At 38.8% G+C, this 10,422-nt stretch overlaps 1 protein-coding gene across 2 annotated transcripts; it reads left to right on the top strand.

Annotated features, from left to right (window-relative positions):
* The first annotated feature begins 620 nt into the window (after positions 1–620).
* Positions 621–10,290, top strand: LOC116298812 (uncharacterized). 2 transcript variants are annotated; one of them, XM_031707372.2, is made up of 10 exons: positions 621–792; positions 2,318–2,423; positions 3,313–3,396; positions 4,091–4,385; positions 5,122–5,204; positions 5,599–5,938; positions 6,442–6,709; positions 6,895–7,371; positions 7,845–8,104; positions 8,681–10,290. In XM_031707372.2, the coding sequence occupies exons 2-10, from the start codon at positions 2,345–2,347 to the stop codon at positions 9,009–9,011; spliced, it is 2,217 nt and encodes a 738-aa protein (XP_031563232.2). In that variant the 5' UTR covers positions 621–792; positions 2,318–2,344; the 3' UTR covers positions 9,012–10,290. The 2 variants fall into 2 exon arrangements, with proteins under 2 accessions (XP_031563232.2, XP_031563233.2); XM_031707373.2 differs by lacking the exon at positions 3,313–3,396.
* Positions 10,291–10,422: the final 132 nt, after the last annotated feature.

Consider the following 10,422-nt stretch of genomic DNA (forward strand, 5'->3'; position numbering starts at 1 on the left):
ATCGAAAGGTAGATATGAAATAGGTGTTTCTGAATATGAAGCGTGCCTGCTTTTTTCCCTTGATCGTTTCAGCGATCGCTGGACGAGTTTTAATATGGCATTTCCATAGCGATCCTAAACTTTTGTGACGTACCATTCATTGTTTCCTCCATTAAAAAAGACTGTTCTGTGCCGGAGGGAGGGGGAGAAACCGTTGGAAAATAGGGGTGCCAATCAGGCCGAGGAAAGGGCGGGGTGACTTAGAGAAGAGAACTTTCTCGCTCAACTTCACATTAAGAACATAGTTTCAAAACGATTTTTTTGATAAAAAGCAAAATATTATAAGGGTATCAGGGACCGAAGGAAATAGCAGAATATTTTTTCTCGAATCGTAAAAACTTTTCAAATAAATTCGTGTCCAAGAAAAAAAACAGGCAAAATAATATCAAGAGTTTTTTCGTAAATAAAGAAACTCTGCAGTGAAATAAAGAAAAGACGAAAGAGAAAGAGAAAGAAAGTTCCTATTTTTATTTTAGATAGAGACAATTAATCTCCTTAGCCCTCCCCCTGTAGAGTGACAGACCTTCTGCATCAAGTCCCAGGGGAACTCAGTGTCATCAACTGACTGTCACCGACGCAAAATAAGTGTCTGCTCACTGTCTGGCTGCCGCTTGATCAAATCACCTTTGCTTTTCGATCTCGACGTTTTTAGCTGGCATAATCCATGCGTAAATCGAGTGTTTAAGCTTTATTGAGAGTTTGTGCAGTCTTCTTGTACGATCTAAGGGGATTTTATCGCGAAGAAGGAAAAAGGTGAGTGATATGAATCGAGTGTGTGTCTTATTCACACTCACTTGGCGAGCAGTCGTCTGCTTATTCTTCATCTGAAAGGACAAGTAAGCTCTAACCTTGCCATAAAAACGCTTCAAATTGTGTCTTATAAGCTACCACCAAAATGTTATTTTTTGTGATTTACAAACGGGGTCTTTTTGAGGGATTTTCGAGGCAAGAGTACAAGCTAGCGGTGCCGTTCGTTCACTCGGATTTTAGTTTCCTTATGAATTTTTAATTATGACAGTGGTGTTCCACTGGCGCCTTGCTTTATCTGTCGTTGCTTGCCTTTATGAAAACTAAATAGCCCCTAATAAACACTTGGTCTCAGAACAGTGAAAAGTCTTTTGGACTTTTTGATTTTAAAATCGTCCCGAAGTAATTCAAAGCGGTATAAGTCTCGCCGTATACCTAGCTGTTCATGATTTACATATTGTTGTTCCCCCGATGTGTGTGAGCAAAAGACACACATGCAAATGGTTTCTCACTATGTCTGGCTCATGTTCTGACAAGCGAGGCATGTGTTTGTCTTTCTGATTGAATTAATGACGTCAAAGGTCAAAGCAGCCAATGGCATCAATCCAGCTTGTCAAACTTGCTATTAGATTTTGTGACGTGACTCTCATGCACTTTGTTTTTGATGGATGGTTATTCCTGATTGGCTAAAAAGTGAAAGATATCAATAATATGAATGACCCATTTTCCTGGTTACATCCTAAAGAAATTGACAGTCTTTTCAGAAAACTCTTGAGACAGTCACTACGTATATATCAAGAAAAATACCACTTCAAACCTGAAAATACATGTGTCCTCCCATAAAACCTTTGATATATCTTCTTTTTTTACTTACTGTGCATAAACAATTCCTTATTTTTTTCTCTCTCTCGTTAGATAGGTTAATATATCTTCAGATAAACTATCTTTTGTCCTCAATTTCTAAGAAATAAATTTTTATTAGATTTTTTTAACAAGCCTTACTTTTTAATTAGAAGCTGTCAACACGTCAAACATGTCATAAAATACAATTAGTGTAACATGTGATGGGAAAATACATCTAAAAGTTGAATCTCTACTGCTTGAATGAACTCATCTGCTATCTAGATTATTAAAGATCTTATTTAAAAACACAGACATTAGTTTATACTTGTTTATTGCAGTATTATTGTCAAGCTTCAAGCTGTACATACAGCTGTAGAAACCTAAAACTGAAAGTTACTGAAAAAAATATGATTGGAACATCAACCCCTTGAAGTTCATAAACCATACTGTCTTGTACTTAATAATATCCACAAATGAAACTAGAGTCTTTATGTGATATTTAACTCAATGCTTATTCTTTGTTAGATGATTTACAGTACTCAAAACCATTGTAATAAGGTGTTTAAAGATTGTTTTTTTATATCAGCAATTATTGCTAGCAGTTAAATATCCAAGCAAGCGGCATGTAATATGCTAATATTACTGAGGGAAACCAATATTGGTGACTCTTTTTGTGTGTTTTTTCTAGGTGAGGCACCTAATAATATTACCAGCAATGATGGAGACTGTTGATCACAGCACTGATACTCTGCAAGTACTTGATCACAGTCTAGCAACAGTTGTAAAAACAGAAGGTAATGAAAATGCATATATTTTTGACTGGAATTGGAATTGGGAGTGTAGAATTATTGGTACTATATCAGACAATATTGTTATCAATAATCATAATTATATAGCTTAGATTATTTTTATTGGTTCATATACTTTACACAATGATCCCTTGAATGGGAACTGTAATGCTTTCTTATTTCATTAATTCCTTTGAAAATATGAAAACATTAACCTCTCTTCCATCACTTACGGATGTCTGCCTGACTGTTCATTTCCCTCCCTTTCTCCTGCTTGCCTGCCAGATGCCTCCCTCCTTGCAATCCAACCATTTACCAAGTCGTCCTTCTTTTCCTCTCTCCCTCCCTCCCTCCCTCCATCCATCCAACCACAAGCCTGCTCACCCATTCTTCCCTTTCTCACTCCAGCCATCCCTCCTTCCACCCACTTCCCTTCCTCTCATCCTCACATATGTGTGGTTGCCATAGATAACAAGGTCATATTTACTTGTTAACTGCTGCGTTGCTTATTAAATATTTTGGTTTTTATATGTGGTGTTAATTCAAGGGCGGCACTTATTTCAAAAATATGTTTACTATATGCATAATGCATAACCAATGATTTTATACAAAGTGAATACGAACATATAAAGAATGCAAAATACTTTATTTAAGCACCTTGGCGTTTATTTATTTTTTTGTGGTTTCATATGGGGCATTAATTCATGGGCTGTGCTTATTCGGGGGAGGCGCTTAGTAATAATTTTGGTCTTAGGTGCGTTGCGTATTTGAGGGCCTCGTTTCATTGGGGGTGGCACTTAAAAGAGTAATTACAGTAATTGCATGTCATATAAGACGTTTTATTTGTCTATTTATTTGATTCATTATTTATTTGTTATATATATCTGATGATTAGAGCCTATTCCCTCTTCTGAATATGACATCCCTGGTCCATCGCTTGATCTTCGTTTTGACATGGCATTAAATGAGAAATTAGAATGTAAGTACTACATACATGTAGCATACTGGCTGGTATTGACCCTTAGATTAGTTATATCATAGGAATATTCATTCTCTGATTGGCTGGTTAGTTTGCCAAAGTATGGCTGGATAGAAAGTCCAATGTTTTAAAGAATGCAAATCTCATATTTTTTTGAAATCAAAATACCAGGGAAATTACATGGATGAAAGTACTTAACATTGATGTAGATCATCTAGTTTCTTTTCAACTTAGTTCAACATTAATCTGTTGTGTCAGAGGTCCTACGTAGCATTTTTCCATTTCCTGGAATTGGTTAGCCACTCACTGTGGCTCAGATCATGAATCACAGTAATGTAGTCTGCTCATTTTATCAAGCAATGCATGGCACTGAAGTCAAGATCTAGTGATATTGTATCAAGTCAAGTCATTAGGATATCTTTTTCTAAACGAAACAAATGACTTGACTTTCTATTTTTAAAACTGCTTGTTTCCCAAGAAACTGTGATTGGAGAAAACTTGTCTTCTTAGCGGATGCAAAAGTTAAATGAATAGTGAAATCTTTTTCCCTTTGTTGAACTTAAATGTCATGGACTTTCTATGTTCACTGTCAGAGTTCATAACTTATTATCGTTTCGCCTACTTGTAATTCAAAGCTGGTTCGGTTTTAGGAAAACATAATTTACCAGAAAAATATCCCAATTATTTCTTCTAGACTCCAAGAATCTGACTCCCACTACCCAGAGCAAAAAAGAGCTTTACATTAAGCTTGATGACATCCTCATCACATCCCTTCACGAAGCATTTGAAGTCTATCCTGGGGCATCGGTAGACAGGGTTGAAATGGTGGAGTTTTTAAGCTCTGTTGTGAAGAAAAACATCTCTGCTTTTCCTGATTTGGAGAAGATTATGTGTCTAAGAGATACGGTATTGACAGCAAGAGTAAAAAGGGCGTTCCCTGAGGTAGAATACAAGAGAAAACAGATAAGGCAGGATCACTTCAGGAAGGCGTATCCTTTGACTTCAAAACTGAACATTTAATTCTCGTTGAAAAAAAAAACCCACACCATTATCTTACAAGACTCTTCACTTCATTACTGAACATTCACTACATTTCCTTCCCTTGCAATACCTAACGCGCTAAATATCGGTCCGGCCATCTATGACTTTGCCGTTCCCTGGCACGGATCGACCAGGAGTTAGATAAAATGTAAAATTCTTTTCTGTATCAAACGACCAAAGGACAATTTATTTAAGCTATATTAATTCTTACTGTAACATTGGCTGTCGATTTGCTCACACTGCAGTCTAAGGTTTTCATTTTCCATTATTCCTATACATTCTATACATTCTATTCTATTAATATTATATACATATCATTCTATTCCTATACATATTATTCCTACGGTTATACACCGCCGTCATGAGCTGAACTACATAAGGACATAAACTTAAAAATGTGAATCCTATAAAGGTGAATTCTCGAGCACTTGCCTCGTATTTATTTGCTTCACGTAATTAGTTTTCTGCTTCGAATAAAACTAATTTCATTCACAAATTTAGGCTCGCACTGAATGAGTGTTTGGGCTTCGCTTTATTTCGCTTTCCGTACTCACAATAGATATATCAGCAAAACAACACTGAGTCCTATTCATTATGCTGGAAAGCACTATGATGGAAAGAGAAACCTTGAGAATTATTTCATCATTGAAAGAAAGGGTCCTTGACAGACATGAAACCAACCAGGTGGTTGTATGTCAACATAAGAAGAAAAGTCCTATCACAAGATGACAAAGAAGACGTAAATGAAAGCAGTACCTCGACAGAAGGTCAGTTTGATGATCACATGAACACCACATGCCATACTATCTAGTGTTTTATCAGCAAAACCAAAAGGGAATGACTGATTATATATAAAAAACGTGGTCTTTGAAAAGTGAAACTGTTTCGATTCGAAGTCAGTGTTTATATTTCGATGCGATGGAAATTTGCCATTTTTCTATTTACCCACAATGGTTGAAACTGAATGATGATGATGATATATTGCAATGATTATTAATGGTTAACACTTTCATCATCATCATTATGTTTCAACATCATCGACTGTATCAACAACAGCATTGCCATCACTATCATCATGATCATGATTCAACATCAACAGCATTGCCATCACTATCATCATTATTATTTCGCAACTACATTCAATTCTTATTTTTGGCCCAGGTCACCAGCACATCGCGACTGATAACCATAGCGTAGTAACATCAGGGATCTGGATACCGGAAGTCCAAAAATCATTAGAAAACGAAAAGAGAAGACAAACGCCATTGAACACCCAGCTACCCCCGTCACACAGCCCCCCACTCCTCCATTCACAGTCCAGTAAAGAAGACTATAAACCAGTCACTAGATCTGGCCCGTCTAGGGAAAAAATTGATAGCATTTCATCAAGTACCAAGTCTTCATCGTCATCGATAGCTAGTGGACCTGTTGCTGTGGTAACGGGGTATAGTACACGAGAGAGATCTGCAGTGGTATTGGACAACTACACCATTACTAAATGGTAAGACTTACTAGAAGAAATAAACCAATGAAAATGCTCTTAGAAGTCATATGACTAAGTGAATTACTAAGGGTCGAGATACAAGGGTCGTGTAGTGAAGGTCGTGTAGTGACGGTCGTGTAGTGAGTAGAGTTTGTAAGGTTTTCTCCGGGTTTTAACCGTGCCCTGACTTTGATCTAGCCAGCCCGTACCGCTCGGAACGAGTTACACGATTGGATTACAACACAATAGATTCGTCATCCAAACAATAGCACTAAAGCTAACCTTACAAAAGCGATACTGTACTTAGGGAGCAATGAAAATCCAGCTTTCGAGCGGTACTGGATTACTCCTTTGATCAGCCCAGAGAATGTGTTAAGGTTCGATCTGTGAGTTAGCCGTTCCCTGACTTTGATCAGCCCATAGGTTGTTTCAGGGTATCGATAAAATTGAATATCGCCGTGATTTATAAAGCACTCCTACTTAACTTGTTGATGTCATTTTAACACAACTTCCTTCCCAAGGGTGAAATCCAACTATGTAGAAGATAACACATCCTATGTACCAGTGCAGGACGTGGTTAAAGCATTCAAGAATTCATTTGGTATTGATATCACTTATAAAGAGTGTCACCAGATGATCTATTCAGCCTTCACCAGCCCGAGACAACGAACATGTCCATTAAAGACAGTACGTGTATCATCGATGGGTGCTCAGTATGTCTATAGGGGAATAGCTCCTATTCTACCTATTGCACCTATTGCAGCCGAAAAGAATGACAAGTTTGAGGAAGTAAGTACTAGATGGGGTAGATTAATGTCAAGACTTAAGGGGAGCGCACTCGCCTCTCGCGTCTATGAATTACCCATGCTCTGACTTAGATCATCTCGGACTTTACTTGGTTTCCACTCATGACCTGTTTATGACGTAATAGCACGGATAGCAAATGATTGACGTGTTTGAATCACGTGTTTCAGGATTCGTGCAGCGAAGATTCATCTCCTGAACCCCACAGTGATCCGGTCCAAGAAGAACGAGAAGAAGCATGGAGAAAACTAGTTGATGAAATAAAACAAGAGCGCGACCAAGCTGTCGTAGATAGAAACCAGGCTCTCTCGGCTCTGATGGATCTCGAGAAAGAACACACGCATGCGCTAACGATTATCGATCAACTGCGCAAAGACCTCGAAGTTAAAGTTACTACAAGTAGTTTCAACGGGAGAACCGGGTCTAGTAAACTCTCAAGATTATCTCCGTCAAATTTCGAAAGGTTTTCAGAAAGTTCCGCTTCAAAGGCAGAAAATAATATATTATCAGCACTGGCTCCCACGTGTGAGAAGTGTTCCTCTGGAAAACCGGTGTACGAACACCTGAAGGACGAAAGAGAACAGATATGGAGGGAAATTGTTAATAAAATAACTACAGAAAAAGAGGAAGCTAAGAGTAGACTGGAGGTAAGCTACCGCAAGTCCAAGAGTTTTTTTTACAGGGGGAGCAATGTACCATTTTCCCGCCAATACACGCGCGTACGCGTTTCATATTATCTCTCACCATATCCACAAGTTTAGTAATGTTTAGTTTAGGCGGTTGCCCCCTTCCCCCCTCCCTACGCTCATGGCAACAAAATAATTAGCGAAATTGAGTAAATTCCCCGGGGGTGCCTGTTAACAAAGCTGGTATACCAGTGTCACAGCCATTTCGATTTTTCTAGGTCACGTGATACTGATCGTGCTCTCAAATTCCAATATGACGGTGTATCTGTCTTTACATTCCCAAGATAGTCGAAAGACAAAAACATGGCGGCCATTGTGGTACCGTTAACAATGGATTCTAATGAAAAATCTTTTGTTGAAAGGCACTAATGGCCGCGATGACGTAACGTGGATCGAAGAATATGATAACGTCTGTATTTGTTTTTGTTCTGAAGGTGGTGAAGAAAGAGCGAGATTCATATCTAGAAAGACTACATGGTTTTGAAAAAGAAAACCAGCAGCTTCGAGACTCGGTACCATGCTCTTCTCCAACCAGCACGAGTTCAAAGGTCAACATGTCAAACATACGACCAATCAAGATAGAGAGCCGTTCTGATGTCATAAGAAGTAATATCATCAAAAATAATAATGCAAACATCAACAAGAACAGCAAGGATTCTCTTAGTTCTGTACTTTCGCATTTAAGATCAAAAAGGTGAGTCCGGCAACTACATACTTCTCAAAAAGATATAACCCACTTCTTTCTCTTTTACTCCGACGAAGGACTAGCGTCCGAAACGTCAGTAAGTTTTTTCATCTTTTCACGGTGTATAATTTACCTTTTCATCATTACATACTTCTCAGTTAACATACCCTGCTAGCAGAAGTATGTTGTTCTAGCAGAGGTATGTTGTTCTAGCAGAAGTATGTTTTTCTTTTTCCCATGCAGCCGAGGGGAAGAAAAAACACCCTCTGCTCGCAGGGTACAGTTAACAGTACAAATCGAAAAACCTTGGTCGCCTAGAAAAATTTCAAGAATGTTTATTGTTAATTGACCAATCATAAACGACTCCGTCCAACCTCCCTTCTAATGCTCCCTCGTACCTCCTTACTCCCTTCCCCTACCCCCTCCGTCTCCCCAATATCCTCCTTTCCACGCCCCCTCCGAATCCCAATCCCACGATCACGACTTATGGAGGGTCGCTGAGCAAGTTAGACTCACCGTCCCCATTCTCTTTAAAAATTAATTATGGGCCTTTAATTTCCTTCTATACGCTTATTTTGTTACCAGGAAACAAAGCACCCCAACAAAGTTTAGCAAAGTTCCACGTCTCTCGAACTCTGAAAACGAGGTTCAAGTCGAGTCCAGTGCATCACCGACAGAACCAGTATTAACACCAACATTAATGGACAGCGGTAGCTCCCCTGATGACGTAATATCTGCATTTAACAAGAAAGGTCGATCCCAGACACCTGAAGTGCCGAGGTCAAACTCTGTAAATGATACAGAGAGGGAACTGTGCAAGAGTCCTGAAAGTCCTTCTGAGGATCCAAGAGAAATGCTCTTGTTTTTCGAAGGCAGTGACATGGTAGCATTCAAACCTCACCCAATGGAAGATTAAACTGCACTGCGAAGTACTAACATTGTTTTTACGTCATAACTTTGGTGACGTCACAACCTTGACGTTGAACAAGAATTCTTATTCAACCATATGCTTGCGCAAAAATGTATATATCTTTGCCTGACCTACGAAATAGGAACAAGTGTCACATATTTATAGAGTCCGCGGATCAGGTATATTGATATGAATGGAGGTCGAGCATGATTGACAGTGATCATTCTGCTAACAAAAAACTAAAAGCATGACAAGAAAAGTAGAAGAACCTTGAAAACTGGATTGACAAGGACGTGAGAAGTGAGCGATGAAAAATTGCCTTAAAAATTCCCGTCTTGACGAGGAAGCCATCGTCCTCCGTTCACAAATTAGGCTCATGTCAAACGTCGAACTTCGCATGAGCCGAACCTAATGGCATCAAAGAAGACCGCCTTGTTATCCATGTTTTTAATTAGGTTGGGCTTGTGTGAAGGTTCGACGTTTGGCTTATTATAGAGGTTTTGCACCATCATGTGCCCATGCCCATAATACAGCTTGGACTACCTGTGGTTAGATGGCTGGGCCGGGTTGTTCAAAGCTGGATTAGCGCTAATCCAGGATTAACTCTATAGGTCTTATTAAGAGTTCATCCAGGATTAGCACTAATTTGAACAACTGGGCCCTGGGCCCAGACCAATAAAATCCCATTACTCTAGAGAATTGAATTCTTTCTTATGTAAAACTATTGTGTTGTTCCTGCCATCAACACGGCTGCCGTCACGTGATGGTGCAAACCTCCATTGCACATCGCATATAAAGTATTCACAAACTCAAATGATATTATCACAAGGCGACGAAGGACATCACTAATGTCATCAGTATGAACACTCGATTAAACCCCTGATAAGTGTTTATTCATTCATTACACACTAGGGTACGTGTATATATTGTATATTAATTGTAATATATGTTACCTAAGCTATTTATTCGCCTATCGATGCACCGGGAAACTGACAAAGACAAAGCATTCAAATAAGGCTGCAAGACCTCGATTTTAAGATTGCTTTAGTTGTGTTTAACCAGTCGACCGATATCTGGAAGGAATACAACGTAATGGAAAATTGAGTTTTTAAGGAGAAATTGTTACAAGAGTGTTGCCAAGAGGTTCTAAGATCCAAGACAAAGTGATACAGGGCGTGCGGACCTTAGATAAATTAATAAACCAGAGATCCGTTTATAGATATGTGAGAAGAAAATTTATCTGTAAACTTTGCCAATAAATACAATGCTATCTCTTGTTCTCTGAGATACAGCCCTTTCTCTTTTCCCTTCCTAACGTACCGCAGAGCTATGGGTGCTGAGGGGCCCCACCAATAATTTTGCCGCCATTTTTGATTTATTCGCTTATTTTCCATTTTGTTATAAAATTCATTGTTCG

This window comes from Actinia tenebrosa, unplaced genomic scaffold (genome assembly GCF_029948245.1).
Source record: "Actinia tenebrosa isolate PJP-AT-01 unplaced genomic scaffold, QUT_ActTen_1.0 PGA_scaffold13__45_contigs__length_12533684, whole genome shotgun sequence".
Lineage (NCBI taxonomy): Eukaryota > Metazoa > Cnidaria > Anthozoa > Actiniaria > Actiniidae > Actinia > Actinia tenebrosa.

Excerpts from the sequence above, each read along its gene's own strand:
- LOC116298812 (XM_031707372.2), top strand. The coding sequence starts at position 2,345 with ATGATGGAGACTGTTGATCACAGCACTGATACTCTGCAAGTACTTGAT. Across the intron at positions 4,386-5,121 it reads CAGGATCACTTCAGGAAGGC|GTGGTTGTATGTCAACATAA; the intron begins GTATCCTTTGAC and ends GAAACCAACCAG. Across the intron at positions 7,372-7,844 it reads AAGCTAAGAGTAGACTGGAG|GTGGTGAAGAAAGAGCGAGA; the intron begins GTAAGCTACCGC and ends TTTGTTCTGAAG.